Raw genomic sequence first — 27,651 nt, 5'->3', positions numbered from 1 at the left:
TATTTGCTGGCTAAGCCAACATAAGTGGGTTGTGCATTTCATCTTTGGATAATGGGTGACATCTTCCACCTCCCTCTTAGAGTGCTCCCCACACATTTCTCGGTACCCCCTGCCCTCACCCCTCCTGCAGTGTCATCTCCCCTGCCCTTGGTGTCCCCCAGAGTACCCCCTGCTGGCCTCTGCTAAGCTTTGCCATGTAGTGGTCTCGTCCCCTCCTCAGGCCCAGCAACACCAAGAAGCCACACTGCAACCAGACTGAGCTAGTTTCTCAGCAGTTTTATTGAGTAGCGAGAGGAAGTGTCACTTTCTGCTGGACACGTGTCCTCAAGCTCATACAAGAACTTCTTTGGAACAGATGGACACACTGGTGGCAGGGCCGGGCAAGTGTCAGTGGTGGGGCGCCAGCACCAGGGGCAGCTCAGTTCTCCAGGGGGCCCAGGGCCGGCTCCTGATCGGGGAGGGCCAGGGGCTTGTCTTGGCTCTCCTCCTTGAGAGTGCTGAAGAAGGAGCTGACCTTGTCCCTCAGATCCTTCTCCAGGAAACTCAAGTGGCCTTCCACGTCCCCCGCATACGGGCCCAGCTTCTGCCTGAGTTCCTCCACCTGCTGCACCAAAGCTTTGCTGAAGGTCTCTCCGTAGGGCTCCACACGGCGGCGGAATTCCTCCACTTGGCGGTCCAGGTGGCCGCTCAGCTCGGCCAGTGACTTCTGCAGTCCGTCGGGGTTGCCCCTCAGCTTGCCGTGCACGTCCTCGGCCAGGGGCACCAGCTTCTGCCGCAGCTCGTCGGCGTTGGCCGAGATCTTGGCCTTCAGCTCCTCGGCGCTCTTCTTCATCTGGAAGGCCAGGCCCTCGAGCTGGCGGTTCAGCTTCTCCTGGGCATCCTCCGCGTAGGGAGCCAGCTGGCTGCGCAGCTGCTCCACGCTCTGGTCGATCTTGACCTTGAGCTCGTCGGCGTAGGGCGTGAGGCGGTTCTTGAGCTCCTCCACGTTCTGGTTGATCTGGGCCTTGAGCTGGTCGGCGTAGGGCGTCAGGGAGGCCCCCAGGCTGCGCGCGTTGTCGCGCAGCACGCTCTGCATGCGCTCCGCGTAGGGGCTCAGCTGGCGCCGCAGCTGCTCGGCTTGCGCGCTGACCTGGGCGCGCAGTTCCTCCGCGTGGGGACCCAGGCGCTGCTGCAGCTCGCGCATGTTGTCGCCGATCTTTTGGCTCACCTTGTCGGCGTGGGGCAGCAGCCGGGCCCGCAGCTCCTCCAGCTCCTTCCGAATCTCTTCCTTCAGCTTCTCTGAGTCTTTGGTCAGGCGTTCGTGCAGCGCCGTGGCGAAGGGCACCAGCCGCTTCTGCAGATCGGTCCTGTAGGTGTTCACTTCCTCAAGTTTGTCCTGGAAAAGCGTGCTGCCAGGGAGGGACACAGGGGGCCACCGTTAAACTTGGCATGACATGCCAGGACATGTCTCCTTACACAGCACCTAACTGGTACACACCCGCCTAGGACAGGTGAGCGTTCAGGGGTACCAAGTTCACCCATCTTTTGTCTGTGGCCTTTCCCAACGGTGGATCATGATTTGGAGAAATGGATACAATAGACCGTGAGTGTAATAACACTGAAATCTGTATTTCTGGATCTCCTGACCATAAGGCACAGGATCTGCCTACCAGGTGACCTCGAGCAGTTTCTTCCGGGAGCTTCACTGCTAAGATGTGGCCATTTGTTACCATAGAAAGTTAAAGCAGGAAGACAGACACCGTAAGGATTATTCAGTCCAGCCTTCCTGTTTGGGTATGTGGATCCCTGATCCTGAGATCTCAGGGTCACCCAGGGAGTTGGTGGCAGGGCGGTGGGTGTCCTAAGTGCAGGTCTCATGCCTCCGAGCTCATCCCTGGCCACTGCATTGCATGGCTTTAAGGAAGCCCCACCCTGCACGCTGTACCCCTCTTACTTGAGCTTCTGGGTGAGCTCAGACTTCTGGAGATGCTCCACAGCCTCCTTGGCACTGTTGCTCAGCTGGCTGAAGTAGTCCCACACCACCGTGGCCACCTGGTCAGCATTGACCTCAGCCCGGGCCCCTGAGCAGGAAACAGAGAGCAATTCTTGAGGACCTATCTCCTTCCTCACCCCTCTGCCCTGGCCCTGAGCTGCAGACTGGATGATGGCGGGGGAGCCCACCCACCGATTGCCCTCTCTGTGCTTGGCTAGTTAGAAGTCATAGGGGCATGTGAAACTGGCATAGCACCAATGCCAGGGGCCCTCCCTGGTGGCATCTGGGCAGCCCCCTGCATCCAGCTTGGGGCTGATGGGCACTTGGAACTGTCCTCTTGCCTCAGCCCCAGACTCTCCACCCTGCCCCGCTCGATGTAGCGGATGGATCCCACCTGAGAGCCCCATCCAAAGACAGCCCCTACTCACCGGTGACAGCCACCAGGGCCAGGGTCAGGACCACAGCCTTCAGGAACATGCTGGGCTCCTCGCTGGGCTGGAAGAGTCTCGTACCACACTGGAACCTTCCTGGAGTCAGAGGGGCCCAGAGGAAAAGTTCTGAGGCAGCTCACCTGTGCTGCTCTTGGAACTGACTGAGGCTTGGAGCCAGCCAGCCATTTAAACCACCGCCAGGCTGCCCTCTGCGCCTCCCTCCCCAGTGTGACTCCACGCTGGAAGCTGACACATTCCTGGAAGGTCTCTTGGACTTTTGTGACGATAAGACAACGTGGAAGCTGACAGCAGACTGGGGCTTGGGCAGCAGTCCGAGGTAGCTGTGCTTGCCCCACCCAGCATGGGAGGGGGGACGGAGGTATCACGAGCTGGGGGAGAATTGAGGCCTAGGGAACCCCTGAGCCCAGGATTAATGTCCCAGAGGCCCTGCTGGCAGCTCTGGGTCTGTGAAGGCTTGGAGGGCAAAGTTCACCCCTCCTCTGTCTGCCCCAGAGGAGAGATCCCCTACTCACATCCCCCAACCCTGACTCCAGCTCAGAGCACCAGACCCTGCACTGGGACACCCAGGGCCACAGATGGGGGCAGCGAGCTGAGATCCAGGGCTCTGGTCAGGGTGTGGCTGGGAGGAGGGGGCATTTGCAAGCCTCTGGGTGGGCAGGTGGAATGGGCAGGACCCTGTACAGAAGGGGTTCCTTGTAAGTGTGCTTCATGTCCCACCACTGCCAAGCTGTGCCACCTCCATCTAGTGATTCAACTTGGCCTACCTCTGAGGCTCGGTTTCTCCCTTGAAAAGTGGGGTTGTTGGATATATGAAATGAGATGGTGCTTGCAAAGTGGGTAGTGTAGGTCCTGGCCCAGAGTAGGCCCTAAAACATAGCTGTTGTTATTAATAATAAGATTGTTCTCCTGATTTGGACCAAAGCAGGGAGTGCAGAGTTAGACCCAGCCCCCTGGGGGTCACCAGGTGGGCGTGGTGCATGGTGATGGTTGGGGCCGGCCTGAGCCCCAGTTCCTGCCCACCACCCCAGCCACACTCCCTGGGGGTTTGTGATGAATCGAAGGCCCTGAGGCTCTCCAGGGGGCCTCTCACTGGTGGATGGGGGGTATGGCAATCGGGGGTCCGGGGTGTCTTCTACTTGGATTTCTAACCTTCTACAAATGAGGTCACATGCACAATCACAGAAAGACAGCCACCAAGAAGAGATGTGGCCTGGTCACCAGGAATCCCTCTGCTGGACCACGCCAGCTTGAGTGACCATGAGAGGAAAGCCCTCACGCTGCTCTGTTGGCTGCCCTCCACGCGTGGCACCGGCGCACAGGCGGGCCCCTGGTCACCTGCCACTGGAACAGCCCCCAGCTGTGCTGACTCTGATTTACCACATCTGCATTTTTCCCCATACTGGAAGTGGCTTGATGTCTCGTGGGACTGAAGACAGTTAAAAGGCCTTCTGATGCTTGCACCCCTTCTGCAGGGTCTCTACTACCCCGCAGTGTCCCCACACCACCCGCGGTCACCCCCAGTGTCAGGGAGCCTCTCCTTCCTGAAGCAGCCCGTGCCATCTCGCGGTAATTAGTAAGTGCTCAGATTCTGGAGTCGGATTCCCTGAGTTTGCATCTGGGCTCCCCACTTACTGTCTGTGCGACACTGGGCAAATCACTTGTCCTCTCTGAGCCTTGGCTGCCTCAGCGGGGCATAGAGTAGTACCTTCCTCCTAGGCTGGAAGGATTCAGTGAGATGACCTGTGTAATGCTGGGAACCGAGCCTGGTGCACAGTAAGCGCTCATCAAGCATTAGCCATGTCTGTCCCCTGACGGCCTTACCCCCTGCAACACTGGCCCATCGGGCTTGTCCTGCTCCCAAGTCAGGCACCGTCCAGCCTGGAGTGGGTGCAAAGGTCACTGCTCAGTGTCCCCATCCCTTCCCCCGGGCCAGAGATGAGGAGAGCAGTGAGTCACAAAGGACACCTCAGCTGCAGTTTGACCTCCTGGACTCAGAGTCTGAGCAGCAGGTGCCGTCAACGTGACAGGGTCAGGGTGTGCCTGTCCCGCTCGCCTGGGTGTACGTGCGCTGGGAGTGTCTGCACCTATCTGAGCAGATTCGAGAGCGTCTGCCAGGACGTGCACAGATCCACAGAAGTATGCAAATCTTTCAGCTGTCTGCGGGCACGATGCTAAGGCCTGGGCTAGGGCTCTGGTGCAGGCCTGTATGTGCACCCATAGCCGCGGGGGTGGTGTGCCGCCTCCCCACGTGTTGTGGGTGGGACCCCATTAATGAACGTGTGTATTTCCCAAAGTCTGGGGGCATGTTTTGTACCAGTCTGTGGACGGATTTGTGCCGAGGGCTGGGGGAGACTGGGAGCCCCTGTGCCCAATCTTAGAGGAAAGAGCAAACTCTGCCTCCGGCTGGGCCTCTGGTTCTCCATGGGCGCAGGTGCCAGCACCTCCAGCAGGACCTGGCCCTGCGGGTCAGGGGACTGCCACATTGGTAGGCACAAAGGGCCTGTGTGATGCTGAGTGAGTCACATCCCTCTCTGAGCCTCAGTCTCTTTGTCTGTACAACAGACAGATCTAATGGTTGGTGAGGCGATGAGGCCAAGAGTCCAGCGTTACCTACAGCCACCCTCCTGTCCACCCAGGGGGCTCAAACCAGAGGTCAGCCCAGAGATCAGAGTCAGGAGCGGACCACCCAGGCCCAGCCAAGGACAGGCAAGTCATATGGACACCTGTCCCACATATGCTCCACACTGGCCCTCCTTCCAGGGCAGAACTAAAGGCGGGTATCTCCTGTTGTAATAGGAAGGATCTGAGTGAGATCCTAGGAGGAACTTCCAGCATGGAGAGGCATGGTGAACCAGGGCCTCTGGTTGGCCGGGCTGAATCAGGGCTGCCCAGTCCAGCCTAAAGGCAGGGCATGGGTCAGAGAGGCTCATGTACTAAGCCTCTCTCGAACACAGGTGGAAGCAGAGGGAGTTGGCCCCACCCCAGAGGACCCATTCTGGCCCCACTCGGTCGAGCCTTCTCCGCCTCCTCCCCACCCACTACTGGTTGCTCCCTAGAGCCCATATGTGGGTCTGTGGGCCAAGCCCAGGGCAGTCTCCTCATTCCTGGGGAGCCAGAATGGGAGGGAGGGAGAGCTCAGCCTGGCCACCGAGACAGCCCCTACCGAGTCCCAGGCTGGAGCTGCTGGAAGGGATACAGGTGCCAGGCCCCTTGACAGGGATAAGGTCCCAGGCCTCACAGCGTGCATGGCCCAGCTGCACCTGGGTTCTCTACCCAGCTCAGTGCTGCCCTGCTGGGTCTCTACTGCGTCTCCTGACCTCCCTGGGCTCAGTGGGCCCGTGGCCAAGCAGGAGAGAGAGGACAGGCTCCTCCAGACCTCCACACAGGCGGAGAGGGAGCTGGAGGAACCGGGACCAAGGAACCGGGGACCAAGGGGTCTAGCCAGCCCATTCTAGCACACCCCAGCCCAGCCTGGAATCTGGACTCCCACTGCAGCCCTCACCTCGGGGCTGAGGAACAGGCCAGAACAGAAGAGGGAAGTGGGCACAGGTGGCCCTCTACCATCCCCAATGCCCGAATCCTTCAGCGACCTCCTAATCGCCTTCTTCCCTCCCTACCCCATCCCCAAAATCTGTGCTTCGAAAGACATCTGAAACCCATTTGCTCTGAGGTGTGAGTGACCGATGAATCTCCATGGGTCTCATCTCTCCAAGCAGTTTGGGACCAGCATGGGTGTTTGAAGGCTGGATTCTGGTTCCCAGCTCTGCCCCTGATGGGCTGTGTGCACTTGGGTACATCTCTACCCCTATGAGCCTCAGGTTTCCTACCTGTAAAATAGGGTTAATAATGTCTCCTTCACAGCAATCTGATATAACTGCATTTTAACAGAAAACGAGATCTAAGTCAAAGGAATGAGTCTCTAATAGAGGAATTTCAAGTCTCAGCCATGGATAAAGAATTCTGAGGCCGGGCCGGGACGCTTTCTCAGGGCTCTCATTTCACACTGTGGGGCTAGTTTCTTACTCCTGAGAGGATGGCTGCCTGCCAAAACCCAATTTCTGCGTTGGAAGCTCCTCCTGCCTTCAGACTGTGCTGTCCAGGCAAGGGCAAGGTGTTTGGGAAGAAGGGAGAGAGTATTTCTCAAGGCCCCTCGGTGGACCCGCTGCTTTGTACATACCTTATTACTTTCACCGTAGCCCTGGCATGTCCGTATTCTATCCCCATTTTACAGAAGGGAAAAGTAAGGCTCTGAGATAGATCTCTGGCCCTGGGTCATGTGAGTCAGTGCCAAAGGCATCATTTAAGCCTGGGCTTTCTTGGTTCCAAAGTCTTAGCATCCAGAAGACAAAATTCCCCTAATCTTGCCATCCAGGCTATGGCTCCCAGAGTGGGCCCAGGGGGCACCTCACCCCCAGAAGGGCCTGAGGCCTCTTCTGGACAGCTGAATGCCCCTGCAGAGCTCCTCTGGGCACACTCTCCCCACCAGGCAGCCCTCCCCATGGTCTCCGTTCCTTCCCGTTGTGCACACAGCCAAGGGGCTAAGAGGCAGCTACTTCCAGGCTGAGGAACTGAGGCCCAAGGTGACAGGTACCCAGGACTGGGAAGCTACCCCAGCTCCCCCCATTTGGAGAGGGTGCCAGCCATGAGCCCAGCTCCTATCCCGGGGAATGTTATCAGAGGGTCCATAGGGCAAGGGGAGGAGGGGGGCGGAGGGGCAGGACAAAGGCCTTGGGCTCAGAGTGGCCTTTGCCCTTCTCCCACCAGCCCGTGCCCTGGGCTCAGCTCAGGGAGGCTTCTGGGTGGGCGGCACTGGCACTGAAGCCCAGAGATGGAGATGCTGGGGAGGGGGCTGTGTGAATGCCCCTGTGTCACCCCTAGCCCACACAAGCTCTGCGCACACATCTTCTGGGACTTCTCCCTGGACTCCCCACCCCAACCCACTGAGTTGTTCCCAAGTCTGAAGAAGCCCTTTACCCTCCCACCCCCGCCCCCAGTCCAGCCTGTTTTCAGGGCTTGGGGTGGGGGAGAGAGGGACCAAGTATGAGGGACGAGGTGGGCCCAGAAGTCCCTGACTTGTCCCCTAAGCCCCCCTCCCATCTCTCCTGGCTTCTTGGGGAGCCAGGCTGCTAGGAAGGAATGAGGTCTCCCCAGGTCCCATAGACCCCCAGTTCCTGAGCCCATTCGGGCTGCAGCAGTGGCAGGAGAGCGACATGAGCACCCACAGCCTTCTAGAGATTTCTCAACTCTCCCAGCAGGCCTGGCTGCTTCTGGCCACCCTGCCTCAGGCCCTAGTCTAGACTGATCAGCAGGTGACCTTTGCCCAGCTCACTGGGCTCTCAGTGCCTGCTGCCCTGGGGACAATATAAAACAGGTCAGAACCCTCTTGTCTGCCTACCCAGTTCCTCCCAAGAAGCAGCTGCTCCAGGTAATGCCCCTGGGAGGCGGAGGTGGGGGAGAAAGGAGAGCTGGATGGGGGTCCCTGCCAGGCCCAGGCAGCAAAGCCTGGAGGAGAGCTGGCTGGAGCCAAGGAAGCCGCGGCTTGATGAGCGGCCCCACCTCCAATTGCACACTGCGGGAAAGCAAGGCCCAGGAGGGAGGTCTCTTGCCCAAATTACATAGAGTGTAGTGGCCAAGGTAGGCCTGGAACTGGCTCAGATCTGCACACTTTCCCTGATTCTGCATGTTTAGGGCTGGAAGAAATCTTAGAGACCCCGATCCTACGCCAGACAGAAAAACTGAGGCCTGGAGAGGGACTGCCCACAGCCCCACAGTATGTTAGGGGCAGAAACCAGGCCAGACCCCAGGGGTCCGGATCCCTAGGCTGGTGGACTTTCTGCTCCATCCCACCCCTCCCCCTCTCTGTGCCTGGGTCTCCCCGGTGCCCCTGTCTGAAAGCCCTCCATCTCCGCATGTTAGCATACCTTGTCCTACTGGCTTGACCCAGCTCAGGTTCAACCTTAGAGGCCACATCACTTCCGCAGGGAGGGCCCAGAGGTGGCGGGGCGGGGGGGGGGCGACCTGGGGTAGCCCTCACAGCACACTCCCCTGCAGGAACGAAGGTGCCATGCAGCCCCGGGTCCTCCTCATCGCTGCCCTCCTGGCGCTCCTGGCCACTGCCCGTAAGCAGCTTGTGGGGACTGGGCTGGGGACAGGGTGGGGGCAGCTATCTGCCTGGAGGACCCTTGGGAGGTGGCTTGGGGATCCCAGGCCCTGATGGGTGGCTGGGCAGGAGCCGAGGGCTCCCCAGGGATTGGTCCCCTGACTTGGCCCTCTCTCCTTGCAGGAGCTGCAGAGGACAAGGATGCCTCCCTTCTGGACGTGGTGCAGGGCTACATGCAGCAGGCCTCCAAGACAGCAAAGGATACGCTGACCAGCATGCAGGAGTCCCAGGTGGCCCAGCAGGCCAGGTGCGCCCTCCCGTCCCCATCCTCAGTGCTCCCCTGCCCCTGACTTGGCGAGGGCCCCGAGGTGGGGCTGAGACTCTCCCATGCCCGGCCAGGACCTGCACCTCTGAGTCTCCGTGCTCTGGTCTATAAAATGGGGGTCCTTCCCAGGGCTTTTCCAGGCTGCCCCGGGAGAGGTGACAGAGGCGGGACTGCATGCCTCCTGGCCTCTCCTCCCTTTGTTGTCCCTCGTTTCTCCCTCGGGTGCCCTGCGTGTCTCTGAGGAAGCCACTGTAGCCCTCACTTCCATTTCCTTTTCTGAGAGTCCAGCTAGAGGTACGGCTTGGGAGGCCCCACCTGACCAATTTCAGCACGGGGTGTTCATGTGTGCGCTTCTGCCTTGTTCCAAGCCCTGGGGCCCGTGGGAGCAGAAGTCCGTCCTTCCTCTCCCCCCCCTGCCCCTGCCCACTAGTCCTCTCCTCTCCCCAGCTCCCCTCCCCACCTCCACTGCAGTGACATAGCAGAGGCATTCACAGGCATTCTTAGTGCTCAGAACCAGCTATGGAGTATTATTTTCCCCATTTTGCAGATGAGAAAATCGAGGCTCAGAGAGGTTTAGCAACCTGCCACAGGTCACACAGCTCATCAATCTTCTCATGATTTTCCAAATAAGGAACTGCTTCCCCTGCCCCACCTCCCTCAGAGCCACCACGTAGTACAACTCTAGGGGGTGTCATTGGCCTAGAATAGAATGACAGCCCTGAACTTATCCACCTCCCCCCACCATCACTCCTTCCAGCTTGCCTGGGACCTGTGGTAGCACAAAGGCTGCCCCCACCTGGAGAAGCCTGGGTTGAACTTGCGCTAGGGTCCCGTGATCACCACCTTCGGCATCTCTTCTGCCTGGGGTGGCAGCTGTGGGGGTCCCTGCCTGAGGTCTCAGGGGCGTTGCTGGGGGGGAGGAGAGGCAGTGAGGATTTGGGGATGCCCACGGCTGCTGCCGCCTGCAGACCGCCTCTCATTCCCACCTCTGTTGCTTCCCCTTGCTGATTTAACCCCAGGGACTGGGTGAACGATGGCCTTAGCTCCCTGAAAGACTACTGGGGCAAGTTAAAGGGCAAGTTCTCCAGCTTCTGGGATTCCACCTTTGAGGACACAACTCCAAGCCCTGCGGTTGCCTGAGACCTCTACACCACAAGTCCACCTGCCCATCCATCCTGCTGGCTCTTTGGGTTCTGTGGCCTCTGGGGCTGCCCCTGAAGGTCGCTTAAAAAGGATGGCATCCCCAGTGCCCTCTCACCCTACCCCAGACCCGATCCCCCCCAGGCAGGCCCACCTCCCAATAAAGCTGGATGAGAAGCTGCCGCAAGTGGGGTGTGCCACACGTACCGTTGTTTGAGTGTGGGAATGGGCTGCGGCTGTTCTCTGGGGGGACACTGGACTGACTCCAACCCCAGCGGGCCTGGGGCCAGTGCCCTCCTCACCTCTTAGGAGCTGGTGGTGTCTGGGCCCCAGTTTCTGCGTCTGTAAGGTGGGGATGCCCCTACCTACCCTGCCACCTCGACAGGCTTGTGTGGAGGAGCAGAAGGGGTCAGAGACTGGACGATGCTTTGATAAACTGCCAAACGCCAGACGACCAGACTGGAGTGTGTGCTCTGTGCCAGGCATGGTGGCTGGCATTTTTCTGTCATCATCAGAGTTGAGACTGTGTGTGTTCACCAGAATTATGGAGCTGACTTGCACCACCCAGGCCGCCTGGCCCCTGCAACCACACTTGAGGGAAGGGGCCCAGGGTGGGGGGGTGGGAGTGGTGGTTGGAGTAAGATGCAACTAATCTCTGGTCTTGGCTCTATCACTTTATATCAGGCTCAGTTTCTTATCTGTAAAGTGGGCACAATAATACCTCCTCCATTGTGAGTTCGTTGAATGAATGAATGAAATGAGACGGGGCACAGAACCTGGCCCATCAAAGGTACCTGGTAAATGTTTGTCATTGTTGCTATAGGCTGAGCTGATTGTCCCCTTGGGACCAGGATTGGAGGGGGGCGCCTGTGTCCCGGTGATAAAGAAGGAACCCAAAGTTACCCAACAAAGGCTGCTTCCGTTGAGTCCCCACCACCCAACAGATGTTCACGACAGAGAGTTCCAGAACCACAGACTATTTGAGCAGGCCCCCCACTGTTTCAATGAAAAAACTGAGGCTCAGACAGGTGAAGGCACGTGTCCAGTGTCACAGAGCCAGCAAATGGCAGAGCCAGACCTCAAGCCCAGGTTGGCTACCCATATTCTGCTTAGTTCCTCCTAGGCCAGGTGTCAGAGTGCTCCTTGACAGATCTTGGTGGCATCAGGACATCCAGCCCCAATAGGAGATGTCTGCTCTCTCTCTTTGGAAATCCACCCGGGCTTGTCTTCTGGCCCAACTGACCCAGGGACTGCAGCCCTCACACCTGGAAAATGCTCTCCCCCAAATCTGGGCTTGCCTCCTATTGTCGTAGATCTGGAGGGTTCAGAAGTACCACCTCCCTCCTTTATCCGAGAGTTCTTAAAGCACACTGGAGGCGGGGGAGGGACACATCATCCAGCAGCCTCTGCCAGGGAAAGGCCCTGCGGGAGGGTGGGGAAGGCTGCATGGATGTGCAGCCTGGATCTCTGGGGATCTGCAAAGGCACGATGTGCATGCGCCCGGGGGTATACGTACCTGAGTATGAAGGGGGGCTGGCTGTGAACAGAGATGTACACAAGGATGTGTGTGCCTGTGTGCACATCTATGCAAACCTTAGTACCTGGCCACACAATTTAAAAAAAAAAAAATCATGGATGCCCAGGGGCAGATGCGTCTAGAAAGGACCATTCTGCCCATCCTGCTCTTCGGCCTCGGCGAGCAACTTCACATCTCCCAGTTCAGCTTCCTCATCTCTCCCACGGATTTAATGGCAGTCTACCGGCGAATTCGGGAAGGGTGTGGTGGGATGGCAGATGTGAAAGCATCTGGGGCAATAAAAACATGCTAATTACCTGCAAGAGGTGATGATTATTTTTCTGACTCAGGCCAGAGCTGGCAGACAGTGGGGTGGCAGGGCTCGGGGCCCCGGGGGTGGTTCGGTTGGCTTGCACAGCTGTGGCTGAGGAAAGAGCGGCTGTGTCTGGATAAGGTGGGAGTGTGAAGAGTGGCATGCTGCCCTTGTGAAAAAAGAGAAGGAAAGCATTTATTCAGCATTTTCTGAATTAATAAAGGAGGAAGGAGTGAGCGCCAGGCTCTTCATCTGAACCTGCCCAAATCCTTCAAGCCCCAAAGGCCCTGTAGGGCCCACCCCAGTGACCCAGAGCCAGAGGGCTGGAAGAGGCTGCTGTCCTCCGCCCACGGGAACACCTGTGGGGACAGGGAATCCACTTCTCCCAGCAGAGACAACCCTGTTTCCCGACTTTCCTGATGGGACTGCGGTACTTACTGTTTGAGGTTCTTCCAGGCCCTTAGCAATGGCTTATCTGTCACTTGTCTGGGTCCTCTTGTTTCCCTTCTGTTTGGGCCCCCAGGTGAGGGCCTCTACTACCTGACTCCAAACAGCCAGGGCCTAGCAGGTCCCCCTACATTGATTAAGGTCCTGAGAGACCCAGGTTCCGAGCTGATGAGCTCCAGCTGCAAAATCAACAGGGAAGTCCCTGCCCCCTGGTGGGTCTCCCCTGCAGGTGCCCTCCAGCTGCCGGCCCCCAGCCCCTATTCTCCCAAAAGAGACTTCTTTATTTTGAGAACTTTTTATTGTTTAAAAATCATAACTGAAGCTTCACAAAACATACAACCCAACACATACATCCCACTTTGGAAACATTTATTCTAAGAAACCGATGGAAAGGGGAACCCAAGGAGAGAGGCCCTCGGGTCCGGGCCGGGAGGAGTCCCAGTGGCCATGGTCGTCTCACTGGGGAGTCAGCTGCTTGGAGGCCTCATCGATGGCAGCCAGGAAGCTGGCCTTGAGGCTCTCCAACACGGGCAGCAGGCCCTGGCGCAGGTCCTCCAGCGCGGGGTGGGCCTTCTCGCTGAGCGCCTTCAGATGCTCGCTGGCCTTGGAGTGGTACTCGGCCAGGCTGGCGCCGCCGTCGTCCTTGAGCGCCTGCAGCCGGGAGGCCAGGCGCTGGCGCAGCTCCTCGCTGAAGGGCGCCAGGTTCACGCGCAGCGATTCCACGTGGGTGCGCAGCCGGTCGCGCATCTCCTCGGCCAGCGGGGTCAGCTTCTCGTGCAGCTCCTGCCACTTCTGGCGCGCGCCCTCGCGGAACTCGTCGCTCAGCGGCGCCACCTTCTGGCGGTAGACCTCCACTTCCTCCTGCCACTTCTTCTGGAAATCGTCCAGGTAGGGCTGCACCTTCTGCTTCACCAGCTCCAGATCCTTGTTCAGCTCCTGCCGCAGCCCTTCTGTGTCCTTTTCCAGTTTATCCCAGAAGTCCTGGGTGACCGGGCCTAACTGTTCGCGCAGCTTGCCGAGGGTGGTGCCCAAGCTGTCCCAGTTGTCCAGGAGTTTCAGGCTGAAGGGGAAGAGAGAGAGGGCCTCAGAGGTGGCCTCCCTGGCACCCTGGACACCCCGGAGCTGCAGGCCCAGCGCCCCAGCTCACCTGTAGTGAGACCTGGGCATTCTGTCCCAGAGCGTGCAGTGGCTGTGGGCCCGCCAGCCTAGGTTTTCTCACACACTATCTCACCCAGTGCACCCCCCTCCCCTACATCCCATCGTGCAGATGGACTGAAGAGCTAGTAAGAGATGGAGCTGGGTTTGGTACCCAGTCTCGTCTGTCCCCATAGCTGGGCCTTTTAAGGTCCTTATCTCTATACTTCCAGACCATTCTCCTCTCTGAAGACGGCTGTCCCTGTTGCTGGCAGGCAGGAGCAGAGGAGGTGGTTTAGAAGGGGAAGGGCCTGCGGCACGTGCAGACAGAGGTGGTGCTGGTTACTGACCAGGCAGCCCCGCTCTGTCCCTTGCTGGAGGCTGTGACCCTGCTCAGGGATCCCATTCCTGTTTCTCCATTCAGGTCTTTTGTGGGGCCGTCAATAGTAGATGGGGATTCGGCCAGTCTGGCTACATCTTCCTACAGGCCACTCTGCCCCCTGGGGCCGGCAGCCCCCGCCCCTGCCCCAGACCCCAGGCTGGGTCCTTACTTCAGCTGTTTTCCCAAGGCGGAGGCTTCAAACTGGGCCACATATTCTCTGCCGCTGTCTTTGACTGCGTCCACGTACACGGTGGCCAAATCCTTCACTCTATCCCAAGATGACTGGGGTTCATCTCCCTGCCAGAAATGCCGAGCCTGGCTCCCTGCGGGTGGGAGGGAGACTCAGATCAGGCCAGCTGCGGGCCAGGATCTGAGCTGAATGCCAGGCCTGGAGGCGGGGGAGAAGGGGCTAGCGAGAAATTCTGCTCCTTGTGCCCAGGAGGGTGGACCACAGGGGTTTAGGGAGAAGGGCTCCCCTGATGGTTGGCCCCTAGGTTGGGGGGCACCTACCCGTGAGGAAGAGCACGGCCACGGTCAGCACCACAGCTTTCATCCTGAAGGGACCTGGGTGACCTGGAGGAGAAGAGGGGCCTGGCTGAGTGGGGCAGCTTCTAGTGTGGAGGGGCTCTGTGTTCCCCAGTCGTCACAGCCAGGGGAGGGGGAGGAGGGGCACAGAGTGAGAGCAGGCATCAGGTCTCCAGAGCCCCAGATCAGGGGCATGGGGCAGAGTCTGGAGCCAGAATCCCAGAGTCTGAGCCTCCTGCACCTGGAGCCGGGGGGGAAGCCAGAGGAGCCTGGAGCAGGCAGCAGCACTTACCTCCAGCGCCTCAGGAATCTCTGCGCAGCCAGCTCTCCCCAGCCTATTTATGTCTCCTGGCAGGGGCTGGGCTGGGAGGCTGATAAGCCCAGCCCAGGCCTTGCCACCGCTCACTGGTCCTAGCGATGTGGAACTTAGAGTTCAAGGATCAGCCCTGTCCCTGGGGCCTGGCAAATAGAGTGGGCAAACAGGAAGCTGTGGGGGCTGCAGGGCCAGGGATCAAGGGTTCAGGAGGGGGCGGGAGGAGGTGGTTGCAGGCTGGCAGGTCTCCTGGGCTGGGGTCAGCTGCATCCATCCCCTCCTCCTCGGTGGGGGGCGGTGTGCCCGCCATTGTCCATTGTGCCAGCGCAGCCTCCTGCCCGGGGAGAGGAGGGAAGGAAGAAAAATACACAAGCTGGCTGGGACTCCTCCACTCATGAGATGTCCTCTCCCGTCCCCTTGCATTCCAGGGAGATTATGTCACACCCACCCCTGTCCCCAGCCCCAGAAAGGCAGTAGACAGCCCTCCCACCGAGACTCTGTCGAGTGGCTCATCCCAAGAGGTCCGTGTGGTGCTAGGGAGCTGCCTGGGAAGGCTAGAGAGTGCTCAGGGCTCCTAGAATTTGAGAATTCAGAGACCTCTGCCATTTCAAAACAAATTTGAGAGACCAACACAGTTGCCAGCTTTTAATTTTGTCCTGTAAAAATCTCCCACTGCCCCTCCCACCCAAACCCTACCATCTAATCAGAAGCAGCGCTTCAAAAAAGTTTTTAACACCTAGAAAGGGCATAATCTCAGAATAAAGAAGTCACTTAAATTGAATACCTGTATCTTCGTGTTGTCTGTGTTTACATTTGACCAGGCACAGGTGAGAATGGGCACCAGCCCTGAGCTCACCGGTGTTGGGGAGAGACCTCCGGGAGGTAGAAAAGACCTGGTTTCTCATTTCATTTTGCCTCCAAATTGCAAAATCCTGGAGGAGTGTCATGAGCCAGTTATGTAATCTCTCTGAGCCTTGGTTTCCTATCAGGAAAATGGAGACAAGAATGGCGGGGTTGCTGGAAGACCCGGAGAGATCCTGTGAATGGAAAGTGCTGTGTGTTCACGGCACCATTGTGTAAGGTTTCTCCTGGAAAGCCCAGGCCCTCCAACGCCAGGTCACTGACAGGGCCTGAGTCCTAGAACCTGCGAATGTTCAAGTTGAGAGGAATTTTGAGATCAACTACTCCAGCCTCTCCCCACCCCACCATCTTACAGACGAGGAAACTGAAGACGGTGAAAGGAGTTTGCCCACTGTCTCTTGTCTCCCAGGGAGTTAGAGGCAGGGCTGGACTTCGAACCCAGGTCTTTGGAATTAGGACCCAGGGCAGAATGTGCCCTGCACCATCTACCCAGGAAACTCCCTAACTTTCTGAACAACAGCCTGGGGCCACCGTCTGCCAGACCAGGGCGTAGCGGGGCTCCAGGCCTCTCCCACCCTCGCCAGTCTCGTGCCTTTGGCCTCAGAGAAGAAAGCTTTGGAACCAGTCTTAGATTTGACTCCCAGCTCTGCCACTTATTAGCTGTATGACCCTGGGTGAGTTACATTCCCTCCTCACACCTCAGTTTCTTATCTGTTAAATGAAGATAATGATGGAACATGCCATCTCCTAGAGTTGGGGTAGGGATAATATGTATAGCAGGCAGAATAATGGCCTCCCCACAATGTCCGTGTCCTCCTCTCTGGAACCTGTGACTCCCACTTACGGCAAAAGCGACTTTGCAGATGTGATCATAAGGACCTTGAGAGGGGGCAGGCATCCTGGACTATCCAGGTGGGCCCAATGCCATCACACGGATCCTTAGATATACAAGAGGGAGGCAGGAGAGGCAGAGTTGGAGAAGGAGAAGAGGGGATGGAAACAGAAGTCAGAGTGATGTGATTGCTGGAAGGGGGCCATGAGCCAAGGAATGTGGGCAGCCCTCTAGAAGCCGGAAGAGGCAAAGCAGGGAGTTTTCTCCTTGGGCCTCCAGAAGGAACACAGCTCTGCTGACACCATGATTTTAGCCTAGTGTGACCCACTTTGGACATTTGACTTCCATAACGGTACTGTAAGAGAATGAATTTGTGTTATTTTAAGCACTCAATTTGAACATGTATGGCAAAATGGAAAGGTACCTGGCACTTAGTAAACAGTAACTCTTCCATGTCCCAGAATCCCAATTTCTGGCATTCTATCCCCTTGCTCCCCCTGAATACACTTGCATTGTCAGACCAGAGCTAAGACCTCGGCTTCTGGCAGCAGAAGCGGGGGAAGGCAGGGAATCGTATTTCTCTGTGTGGCCCTGACTTGCAGATGCTGAGATGTGGGACCTCTGTTCCAGGACTGCCTGCCCCGCCCTCCCACCCTCCAGAGGCCTGTGGACCGTGCAGAGAGAGAAGCGGCCTCAGTAAACAGTGTGCCTGGGCTGCCACTTGGCCAGCCCAGCTTCCTGCCTGTTGTTTAGAGAGTGGGAGGGAGGCCGCTCCCCTGCTAGGGCAGCTCCCTGGTGTCTCAGGCCAAGAGAGGCTCTTTTCATTCTGGGGTAGAGCTTGTCCCCGCCAGCACACAGGGGATCTCAGACACTTACTGGTTGGATTCCAAGCTACTTGCCACTGTTTTACCCTTCTCTTTGGTTTACTACTGAAATAGTTACTATGGCTAAACCTAGTATCCAACATTTGCACAGTTCTTTAGTGGCCACTTTCACAATTGACTTAGTATGTTCCTGTAAGGCCAGCAGGCCAGATATTCTCTTCGTTATTTTGCCCGAGCGAAGACTGCAGCTCGGAGCTGCAGAGCGGCCCTGCATTCTCCGGCCGTCAGTGTTCGGTGTCCGAGGGACTTGGGAATCAGGAGGCCCGGCTTCTAGTTCTTGGATGGTTGCCCAGGGCCGCCAGCAGCAGGGCCCTGATGCCCACGGCCCCTCAGGGATTTCAAGGCATCGGGCTAGGGAGGGCTGTCTGACATCTTACCAAGCAGGACGGTTTCTTCTTTAATACACTCACTCACTAGTGTCTGCTCCATTTCATTCTATTTGGCTTAAACCAGCCCAAGTCCCTTGTTACTAATATTTTGGAGAAGGAAGCCTTTCTGGATGGAGGCCTCTGGAACAACCACCACCACCACCAAACAGGGCACAACTCAGAATCAGACTTGCAGTCCATCCCGTCATTGTTAGAGGTGTCAAGTGCCCGTGGATGGGCTGGCTGCGTGGCGGGACCAACATAGGCCCTTAGTCCCACCACTCAATTCCCCTGATCTTGGCAGTCTCCAGAAGTGAGTCACCAAGAGGCTGGCCCTGGGTCCCTGACACACGTGAGAGCGCTGCTAGCTGACTGCAGGAGTGGATTTTGCTCAGAATGATTAGCAACTCATTTCACAATTTATGTCCCAATGTTGTGCTGGTCAGTCTGCACTGGGAGGACTCTGGCCCCTGCTAGGCCTGGCACATAACAGACACTCAACAAATATTTGTTCAATGAATGACACTGGCACACTAACAGAAGGGTCCCCAGGATGGTAAAGGGTCTTCTGAAGGGGCGGGCCTTGGGAGGAGACTCAGGAAACTTGAGCATTCGGCCCTGTGTCACAGAGCCCGCTCAGAACTTCTAATCTGAGAGCACCCGGTGCAGGTCCGGATGGGAGACCTGGGGGTGGGGAGCTTTGGACTGATCAGGCCTGAGAGAAGCCCCCCCTCAGTATTTTCTGTTTGGCAATTTTGTTGCAGCTCCTGGTGGTAAACCACATCAGTTCAGACCCTAGGGTGTGCATGGTAACCACCCAACTGCAAGGTTCTCTCCTGCCCTCCTGCCTAGGAGACTAAGGTGACCGCAGAGCTCCCTTGTGACCAGCACGAGCAGGGGTCTGGCTCCTTGGCAGGTATGCCAGCCTTCTGAATTCTTCATCTTTGCAATTGGAGCTGGGTAGGGGCTACCACAAAGTCAGAAAGAAGACCAATAAGGATCTATCAGCATGGCTGCTTTTCTAGAGCTCAGACCTCCAGGTCTATCCACGAGGCCACGCCCTGATTCCTCTGTGCTTGTCCCAAAGGCACCCTGGCTGACTTTGGGAGAGAGTGGCACCTACTGCAAAAGGTTGTTACGAGTTGTTGGAAGGCATCTGGGAATGCTGCTGTTTGGTTCCAGAGCCACTCGGCAGCCTTCCATGGGAGTGTGTACAGACAGACGATTTCTAGAAGAGCCCTCTTGAGAAGGCTCTTTTCAGTTCTAAACAGTCCCACAGCTGCTTTTTAGTCCACCAGGGACTCAAAAGCTTTTGTAAGTTCCGTCCTGTCAGTCTTCTTCCTACAAACACTGCCAATATTTCCAGCTTCAGTCGCCCTTCTTCACAGAAGACCTTCAATCAACCATGCCTTAGCCATGCCTGGGATCTGCTGGAAATTCTACCCCACCCTTTTGGAGTCCAGGCACGGGAAAAGGAGAAAACTATAAAGTCCTCTTTCTATCCTAACACTTACTTGGTGATCCTATCACTGGGCTGATTGAGGTCACTTCATAAAGGCCCCAGCCTGTGCCAGCTCTTTCAGGTCCTCCTTCTACTCCTTCAAAACTCTCTCTCAAGGAATCTGTTTTCCATCCAACTCAGCAAACTCAGATGCTCCCTTCTGAGGGGGCAGAGTCCAAGCCAGGTCCCTGGGGACACAGTGCGGAGCTGAGTTCAAGGTTCTAGAGAATGCTACTTTACAAGCTGGGGTGAGATAATGGATTGCTCAAAGTTCCACTCATGCTTGGTAGACTTCTTCAGCCTCCTGTGTTCCAGCTTCCACCCAACTGGATGCTTCTCTCAATGAGACTCCGAACCACAAGGCAAATAATATATCAACGTAAGATCGTAATCAGGTTTTTATTTTCACAATCCCCTACTGTCCAACTAAGTTACTAAGTTGTTAAGTGCCCACAAAGAAAGGACTAAAGGTCTTACTGCAACTTGGGTCTGGAGATTTTTTTTAATCCTTTTTTAGTTCAACATAAATGAGAAAGAAAAAATACTTCTGACATTTTCAAAGAACAGAAATAGGAAAGTATATCCATATACATTCAACATATACTGCGCATATTGGTTACTACAATACAAAGCAATGATTTTTTAAAAGTGTAGTTCGCAAGATGGCACGGTTAATAGGCTCACTGGCTTTCATCTGGGTGGTTGCTGGAGGTGGCAGTCTGCTCTTCCATCAATACAGTACCATGAAAACGGAACAGGCTGAGCATGGGGGTAGGGGCGCAGTTGGGGGGCATCGGAGTTGGAAAAAGCCCAGAGAAGTCAAAAAGTAGCTGTTAGGGCTTTCTTGGTAGCCTCCTTCTGGTGAGTAGTTGGTGGCCCCGCTAAGTGGAGGGGAGATTGGGGACCATGGAAAAGATCCCAAGAAAGACTCTTGCTCTGCAGAAATCCACTCGAGGGATACTGGGTCCAGGAGCTGAGCTGCCAATATCAGTGAGAAGGACAAGCTGCATGGGGATCCCGTCAGCGACATCAGGATGGCCATGCTGGGCACCCGCTTTCTTCTGTGCAAATTCAGGATGAAAGACTAGGAGGAGACTGGGGACCTTTTACTCTCCTTTACGAGAAAAAAAGATCAAGAGTCAGAATATTTAACTTCTCTTTCTTGTTTTGAAGATCAGAAGGAGATAACCCAGATCCTCTGTCAGCCCCCAGCCAGCAGAGAAGACTTTGGTTTCTAACAGTGAAGAAAAATAAAGATAGTGACACAATAGCTATTGCATATGCACTGCTTCAACTGGGGAAAGGAGACCACTATTTCTGTCACTGGCACAAGTAAGAACTGGTCACAATTACAATGTCTAAATAAAATACTTTGAACAAAAGGTGCAAGTCACAATTCAAATAGAACAGAATCTGGTTAAACATTTCTCTTTAAAACAAAAATTCCTTTTGTTTTTATTTATTATTAATAATAACAATAATAATAATAATAATATCAACATTTACCAAAACAATTCCTACATGATAAAGAATTAAAATAGGGGCTGAGGATGCCCAGGGAGGAGAGAGGCAGGACCCAAGACAACCTCCTATTCTTCTTGCCTGTGACAAAGAGGCTGAAAGGGAAAGGCATATATATATACATATATATATATATATATATATATATATATGAAGACAATCCTTTTTATAGCACAATATAAAATGAGGATGAAAGGTGACACAAAAAGCATAATGCACCACTATTGGGTGTTCAGTCCATGGTTGGAACCAGTAGGATGGCAAAGGCAACCAACTTGCCATGTGACAGCCGGGGAGCTGAGTTATAGAGCAGAGCAGGCTCTCACTGAGACATTCCGACCGGCAGCCCACCAGCGCCAGGTCACCCTCAGCCTCCACGCTAATGTTCTGATATGATCCTGGCTGGGCAAGACATGTCCTTCAGTGATCCCAGCAGTAAAGACCTCCCCAGGTTCAACGTTTTGCTCTCCAAGTCCCATGGGCCATCCACCCTTCCTCTTTCACTTTCCCAGCCACTGTGATTCCAGAAGATGTTATCCTTTAGAATGTGCTTCCTCTGAGGAGCAATGCTGAGGCCTGGAGGGTGCTCTGGGGGCGGAGGCTGGGAGGGGAGAGGCTGTGGGTCCCCTGCCTCTGTACTCTAACTGCTTTGCCTTTCTGTCCCAAAAACGAAAAGAAAAAGAAAGAAAAAAAAAAGGAGAAACGAAAGAAAATCACCTCCAAAAGAAAACATATCAAAAACAAAACAAAGCAAAACAAAAACAAACCAAAACCCAACCCAAACCAAACCAAAGCACCAACTCAAATACACCAAATGCGCTTTCACAAAAGGTGGCGAACATGGGTCTCCTGTTTATTTCCTTGGTGACTTGGCCATACAAGCAAACATGGCAAAACCCCCTCAGAACCCAAACAACGGCACACTGATGAACCAAATGTGAGGAAAGGAGCCACGACGTTCTGGGTGGAGAGAAACACAATGGCAATTTGGCGCAATGCTGCTAGATACTGTTGGTTTAAAGTCAGCCTCTTCATCTGCGAGCTGTACACAGACCTGCCAACAGAGTGGACACAGAGGAGAATCAGTCTAAAAAGACGACGTCTCAAATATTCAATTGAAAACTTCTTCATAAATGCAACTGGTTCACTTTCCCTCAGGCATTTTAAGAGGTTTGCCATACTGAGGCTCTAATATGGATTTGCCAGATGGCTTAACTTTCATCAAGTCTTTTCTGTCAAACAGTTTTCAAAGACAGAGCCAGTACTATGTACTTTTAGGCATTACTCCAGACAAACTGGTCAACTTATCCATTTTCTACCACTGGCCTCTGATCACATATTTCCCCCATCTGGAATATTCTGCCACTTACAGCACAGCCTTAAAAATATGACTGCACATGTTTTCTTGCTGGGTTTCATCCTTCAGGACTGAGTTCGAGGACCGCCTCCTTTCCTTATTACCCTGGCCGTGTCCCCTCTGTCCTCTAAAGCTGCAGCTCACTGACTGACTGTCTCTGTGAAGGCTACGGCACCTGTAACACGTGTGTCTTATGCCCCGTAAGTAAACCAAGGGACTACGGCCAGCATTTCTTCTGTGTGTCCCCTACTGACACCCCAAAACAACAAGCATAGTGCTTAATGAAAGCGCAGGAAGATGCAAAGACCAGGAGGGCAAGAGTGGTGTTGGCGAGCTCACTGGCTACCACGCCTGGAACGGATCTCTTGACGGGATCAGGAGCTGACACTGGGCCAAAGGGCTGGTCTGGCCCTGGCCAGGGGGATACTCACTCTCCATTTCCTGTTACACGCCTGCCTGTTCCATGCTGAAGGAGACCTCGGGGTGCTTGTAGCTGAGCAGAATGTCTGTAATACACGTTGATGGATAGCAAGAGGAGTTTAAATGCTGGCTGCCATCAGTGAGGTCTGAGTGCTCATGGCCTCCTAGACTCTGCCCGCTCTCTGCAAGACCAAAAAGAACACAGGAGATTTGCAGGGAGCTAGGAAGGTAGGTGGGCAAAGGGGAGAGAAGGGAGGGAGAGAAGTCTGAGCACCCTGTAGCTGACTCCCAGACCTGAATTCGAGCTCCTAACAGGCCCTCAACGTGTTGGGTGACTGTGGGCTGGGGGCCAGGATACTTCCTATAGTCTCTAAGTGTGTTATTGTTCCCTTTTCCTTGACTGTCTCCCACCATCAAGCACTATGAGCTACTGTAGTGAGGGAGAAGACAGACTACTGCTCCTTCTCAGACTTAGCTCTTTAAGGGAGACGACGACCTGACTGCCAGCAGACACTGACTACTGGCCACTCTGTGTTCCAGGCATTGTTCTAAGTGCTTTAAACTCACTAAGCCGTTCATGTCACAGCACAGTCTAGGATACAGGCTCTGCTGTTTCTGCCACTTGACAGAGGACAACCTCAGGGCTCAGAATGATTAAGCACCTTGCCCGTGGAGCCTGTAAAGGGTGCAGTCAGAATTTCCTGCAGACCTGTCCATTCCAAAGCCGATGCTTTATATTTATTATGATGCCCTCCCTTTACTGGTTCTAAGAGAGAGAGGAATATTCCATTAGAACACAATGCCCTCTAATCAGAACCAGAAAAACAGTTCTAGAGTTACAAAGCATCACAAACAGAAATGTGATACCTCTGCTCTCAACCAGAAGACGTGCTCCTTCATGCACCCACATTCGGGGGAAGAGAAGTGGGGAGGGTTTTGTGTCCAGAACCCTTTGGGGATGCTGTGGCTCTGCTTTCCCATGAACTCTTTATACAGAAGAGGGGAGCAGTCCCTGGTGAAGATGGAGAGGGGGCCCTGCAGGAACTTCCCCGGGGTGCCCCATGCATAAGGCCCTTACCCTCATTTTCCCCATCCTGAAACTGCTGACTCCCCATGAGCGAGGACTGACTGAGAACTGCATCTGACATCCGTGCGGAACTAAGTGCTTTCCCGGCCACGAGACTCATTCCGGGCAAGTTATCTAGTTGCACCTGCAGAAAACGTTAGGAAAAGAAGTAAGGATACCAGACAACGTGGCACTCTCAGGTGACCCTGCGAGATAGCGGTTCCCTCTAAAAGAGCAGTCTCAGGCATTTACTCCCAAGCAGTACCATCCAGACTCCCTTCCTCTGCAATGCCATCCTGCCTCAGCTACCCCCACGCAGTGGGGAGGGGTGGGAGAAGGCATGGTGCATCTCTGCTGCTGGTCAGATGCCCTTGACACCTATATGGCCCACCAAGACCCTGTTTCTGACACATCCCCATTACCACTAGGAGTCTGTCTTAGGACAGCAGTGTCCAATAGCACCCTCTATGAGGAGAGAAATGTTCTTTATCTGCCCTGTCCAATATGGAGCCACTCGCCACAGTGGCTACTGAGCACTTGAAATGTGACTGAGAAACTATATTTTTATTTTATTTTGTTTTAATTACAGAGGGTCTCTGACTTATGATGGTTCAACTTGCGACATTTTGACTTTACAACAGTGTGAAAGGAATAGGCATTCAGTAGAACTGTACTTCGAATTTTGAACCTTGATCTTTGCCTGGGCCGTTGATCTGCAGCATGAGCCACTCCTGTGATGCTGGCAGTGGCAGCAGCCGCAGCTCCCGGTTGGCCCCGCCATCACCAGGGTGAACAACCGACACACTGACAGCCATTCTGCACCCACACAACCATGCTGTGATTCCCTTTCAGTACAGAAGCCAATAAATTGCATGAGATAGTCAACACTGTATTATAAAATAGGCTTTGTGTGAGATGATTTTGCTCAACTGTAGGCTAATGTGTGTTCTGAGCACGTTTAAGGTAGGCTGAGCTAAGTAAGCTATGATGTTCAACAGATTAGGTGTATTCGATGCATTTTCGACTTAGCATATTTTCAACTTATAATGGGTTTATTGGGATGTACTCTCATTGTAAGTCGAGGAAGATCTGTACGTTTAAATTTGAAAAGCTCCATGTGGCTAGTTGCTACTGTAGTAGACAGCACTGCCCTCAGAGTCCGCCCTAGGAAAGCGAAGCTTTGCTACGCCAGACCAGCTCCCTTTCTCTGAACACATTCAATGCAGCCACCAGAAACCTAACTAAGAGCCTGAGGGTGCACTTGCTGGGGCTTGAGTTTAGACTGTTTGGGAAGAAGTTCAGTAACGAAGACTAGAGGGAACAGATGGCAACTACCCTTGATTCCTCAGTCTAAAATTTGGGGTATAGATTCCACTGAAAGTCTACTGCAGTTAGGGGCTGGTCTGTTAGGGTGGTTCAAAACATGCTCCTATAGTTCCCAGAGGTGCTGGACTCTGGCTGAGAAGAATGGAGAAATAAATGCTACCCCACATTACTAAGTTCTGCTTTCAATGTTGGCACTGCTAGGATCCCACCTCTTAGAAGCAGGAGGGGACCAACATACGTAAGCATCGTCGCTGTTCTGAATCGTGTGGTGTCTCTGGAGGGTCCGGGGCCTGTGGTGTTCACTGACTGAGGGGCGTGCTGGGTACCCAAGTCCATTGTGATCTGGCAGCTCCATTGCTTGTCCTGGAGAACTTCTATCCATGCAGTTCCCTATGACAGACTCTGAGGAGACAGCAAAATAGGGTCAGCAGACCTAGAGTTTCTCCCAACATTGTCGACTCCCATCAAAGAAATGTCTTACAAGGGACAATAAGCAAGGGTGAAGACCACCTGTGCACTAGCTGCTACTCCTCAGCTAGCTGGGGATGGTGCTTAGAGGAGCCTGGACCAGCTGGTCAACCACCATCCTACAGTGAATATGAGCCTCTTTATGAAGGGGTCATACCCTTAGGAGAAAAATTGCATATATGGGCGGTTGGCTGGATCACAGTGAACCTCTCCGTTTTTCTTCATTTCTCTGCTGACTTGACAGTGCTATGTTCCCAAACCTAGACACACATAAAAATCCTTCTTGGAGCTTTCTGAAACCTCTGGCCTGGGAGGATGGCCTCCATTCTGTGGATGCTTTCTCTCTCCTTCTTTGGCTTCCACCTCAGAGTACCACACTGCTCCTCTCCTCTGCTTCTCAAACTACCACTTCCAGCTCCTTTCATGGCTCCTCCACTTTTTATAAGCAAGCACCCTTTACAGTGCTATCCTTGATCTCTCTCTCCCCACACTTTGGCAATATCATCTATTTTCATGGCTTCAACTATATTGCCTCTATGTAAAGAATTATGGGAATGCTCTTTTAAGCTCCACATCCATAATTCCAACTATTTACTAGATATCTTTCCTTGGATAGCTAACCAACATTTAACACTTAACACGTCCAATTTCAACTTCCCTCACAACCAGCCCCTCCTTCAGACATCCTTGTTTGGGTGCCTATTTTCCTAATCCTGTAGGTGTGAACTCTTAGGGTTCCTGTTGATTACTTACTTCTGGTTCCACATCACCTTAAGTCTAAAGTATCTACCTCTGCAATTTTGGTCACTTCAGTCCCTTTCTTCCCAATCTCACTGCTTCCACAGACCCTATTACCTCTTGCCAGGATTACTACAATAGCCTCCTAACCATCCCTCCATTATGACCCTACAAAGATTAATCTCTCTATAGGGTACCCCAACACCTCATTTTCACAACACGGTCCCAGCCTATCTTCCAATGATACTCACACTACTCTCCCCTATATTTTAAGCTCTAGTCAAATGGGACCACTTACCTCTTCCCACCCATTCACAATTCTGTGCATGTGCTCTGTTCCCTCTCCCTGGAAACGCTTGATTCTTCTATTTCCATTCCTGCCAATCAAAATCAACTCATCCTTCTAGGTCCACCTCAAAGGTTATCATCCTTATGAAACTTCCCTTTCAAACAGAAATAAATCCTTTCTTTCTTTAAATGTCAGAAGATTTTATTGGACTCTGATTACTCCAACATTATTCTTGGTACCATGTTCAATTGTGTACTTGTCTTAATCACTCATATTAGACTGTAAGTTCTTTGAAGACAAGAATTGTATCTTATGCATGTCTGTGAGTCATCAGTGTTCCGGAACATGATCTCTTTAACTGAAATTTATAAATGCTCTCTTAATATTGGTCATTAAGTATAATATTGGTCAGAGTCATGCAACCCTATGGATTGGATTTTGGAGAGAAAGAGGAGTCAAGAACAATACCAGGGTCATGCCTAAGTTTTGAGGATCCTCCTGGTAGCACTTTTGGCTCCAGTCCTTACTAGCCTGGGACTTGAACATATGTTTTGTTTCTTTGGTTGGTTTTTGAGTTAAAGCTCCTTGGCAACTACTGGGCTTATCTCCTGATGAACTGTACCCTGGCAAAATGAGATTTTTAAAAAGTTTTTTTTTTTCTTTTGAGGAAGATTAGCCCTGAGCTAACATCTGCCAATCTTCCTCTGTCTGCTGAGGAAGACGGGCCCTGAGCTAACATCCGTGCCCATCTTCCTCTACGTTATATGTGGGACGCCTGCCACAGCATGGCTTACCAAGCGGTGCCATGTCTGTACCCGGGATCCGAATCGGAGAACCCCAGGCCACCGAAGCAGAACGTGCGCACTTAACCGCTGTGCCACCGGGCTGGCCCCTAAAAAGTTTTTAACAGGAAACACAGCCTAATGCTAACTGTACCATTCTAATATCTATTTGAATAATGAAAGTAAAACGTACTGCTTGAGTACTGGGCAAAGGGCTTCAGGTCTTTACATTCAAATGGTCTCCTCTAACTATCAAGGTTAGGCCTGGGCTTAGGGGCTGAGGTACGATGTGGGGGAGGAAACTAACTGACATGCAGGTTGTTGGTAAGACAAAACATTCTGGAGAAAAATGAGAGGAGGGGGAGCTTCCAAACTACCAAAGATAAAGGCAAGTGAGAAACTTTTTCAAAGTTCTGTGAGCAAAGAGGTCAAAGGACCAGCCAGATGCCAACTCTTTTGCTACTGAAGGCTAAAAGCCAGCAGAAAGAAGATAAAAGAGTGCCTATACCAAGACTGGCTCTGTGGGATCAGCTCACCCAGTCTACCCACCCAGCCAATTCCTCTCCATGGGTACAGCTCAAGTGCCGGCCCCAGCATCAAACAAAACACACTGGCAGGA

General features: G+C 54.0%; 4 protein-coding genes across 10 annotated transcripts in view; 1 reads left to right on the top strand and 3 right to left on the bottom strand.

Moving 5' to 3' along the window:
• Nucleotides 1–261: 261 nt before the first annotated feature.
• APOA4 (apolipoprotein A4) lies at nt 262–2,617 on the bottom strand. Its single transcript, XM_014855534.3, has 3 exons — nt 2,401–2,617; nt 1,934–2,060; nt 262–1,388 (listed from the first exon to the last, which is right to left on the bottom strand). Exons 1-3 carry the CDS (start codon nt 2,447–2,449, stop codon nt 419–421), a joined length of 1,146 nt encoding a protein of 381 aa, XP_014711020.1. The 5' UTR covers nt 2,450–2,617; the 3' UTR covers nt 262–418.
• Nucleotides 2,618–7,729: 5,112 nt separating this feature from the next.
• Nucleotides 7,730–10,176, top strand: APOC3 (apolipoprotein C3). 2 transcript variants are annotated; one of them, XM_014855535.3, is made up of 4 exons: nt 7,730–7,849; nt 8,476–8,543; nt 8,708–8,831; nt 9,869–10,176. In XM_014855535.3, the coding sequence occupies exons 2-4, from the start codon at nt 8,489–8,491 to the stop codon at nt 9,987–9,989; spliced, it is 300 nt and encodes a 99-aa protein (XP_014711021.1). In that variant the 5' UTR covers nt 7,730–7,849; nt 8,476–8,488; the 3' UTR covers nt 9,990–10,176. The 2 variants fall into 2 exon arrangements, with proteins under 2 accessions (XP_014711021.1, XP_070346334.1); XM_070490233.1 differs by lacking the exon at nt 7,730–7,849 and adding an exon at nt 8,170–8,194.
• A 2,365-nt stretch (nt 10,177–12,541) lies between these two features.
• On the bottom strand, nt 12,542–14,464 carry APOA1 (apolipoprotein A1). Its single transcript, XM_014855536.3, has 3 exons — nt 14,292–14,464; nt 13,951–14,104; nt 12,542–13,325 (listed from the first exon to the last, which is right to left on the bottom strand). The coding sequence occupies exons 1-3, from the start codon at nt 14,332–14,334 to the stop codon at nt 12,722–12,724; spliced, it is 801 nt and encodes a 266-aa protein (XP_014711022.1). The 5' UTR covers nt 14,335–14,464; the 3' UTR covers nt 12,542–12,721.
• A 6,938-nt stretch (nt 14,465–21,402) lies between these two features.
• Nucleotides 21,403–27,651, bottom strand: part of SIK3 (SIK family kinase 3) — a 245,456-nt gene continuing 239,207 nt past the window's right edge. For all 6 annotated transcript variants that reach the window (XM_014855543.3, XM_014855545.3, XM_014855544.3 and 3 more), the window contains 4 exons: nt 24,994–25,157; nt 23,442–23,574; nt 22,375–22,545; nt 21,403–21,640 (listed from right to left, as the gene is read on the bottom strand). In XM_014855543.3, coding sequence (XP_014711029.2) covers nt 22,388–22,545; nt 23,442–23,574; nt 24,994–25,157 — 455 coding nt within the window. In that variant the 3' untranslated portion in view covers nt 21,403–21,640; nt 22,375–22,387. The remainder of the gene's footprint in view (nt 21,641–22,374; nt 22,546–23,441; nt 23,575–24,993; nt 25,158–27,651) is intronic.

The sequence above is a fragment of the Equus asinus genome, chromosome 20 (assembly GCF_041296235.1).
Source record: "Equus asinus isolate D_3611 breed Donkey chromosome 20, EquAss-T2T_v2, whole genome shotgun sequence".
In the NCBI taxonomy this organism is placed as follows: domain Eukaryota; kingdom Metazoa; phylum Chordata; class Mammalia; order Perissodactyla; family Equidae; genus Equus; species Equus asinus.
The sequence above is the reverse complement of the archived record's forward strand: the minus strand, read 5'-3'. Positions and strand labels throughout refer to the sequence as shown.

What these genes read in the sequence shown, in the direction of transcription:
- APOA1 (XM_014855536.3), bottom strand. Translation starts at nt 14,334, where the DNA reads ATGAAAGCTGTGGTGCTGACCGTGGCCGTGCTCTTCCTCACGG. An exon ending in GGCCGTGCTCTTCCTCACGG is followed by an intron (nt 14,105 to 14,291) that starts GTAGGTGCCCCC and finishes TCCCACCCGCAG; the next exon opens with GGAGCCAGGCTCGGCATTTC. An exon ending in GCCTTGGGAAAACAGCTGAA is followed by an intron (nt 13,326 to 13,950) that starts GTAAGGACCCAG and finishes CTTCCCCTTCAG; the next exon opens with CCTGAAACTCCTGGACAACT.
- APOA4 (XM_014855534.3), bottom strand. Translation starts at nt 2,449, where the DNA reads ATGTTCCTGAAGGCTGTGGTCCTGACCCTGGCCCTGGTGGCTGTCACC. An exon ending in GGCCCTGGTGGCTGTCACCG is followed by an intron (nt 2,061 to 2,400) that starts GTGAGTAGGGGC and finishes TTTCCTGCTCAG; the next exon opens with GGGCCCGGGCTGAGGTCAAT. An exon ending in GAGCTCACCCAGAAGCTCAA is followed by an intron (nt 1,389 to 1,933) that starts GTAAGAGGGGTA and finishes CCTCCCTGGCAG; the next exon opens with CACGCTTTTCCAGGACAAAC.
- APOC3 (XM_014855535.3), top strand. Translation starts at nt 8,489, where the DNA reads ATGCAGCCCCGGGTCCTCCTCATCGCTGCCCTCCTGGCGCTCCTGGCC. An exon ending in GGCGCTCCTGGCCACTGCCC is followed by an intron (nt 8,544 to 8,707) that starts GTAAGCAGCTTG and finishes CTCTCCTTGCAG; the next exon opens with GAGCTGCAGAGGACAAGGAT. An exon ending in CAGGTGGCCCAGCAGGCCAG is followed by an intron (nt 8,832 to 9,868) that starts GTGCGCCCTCCC and finishes ATTTAACCCCAG; the next exon opens with GGACTGGGTGAACGATGGCC.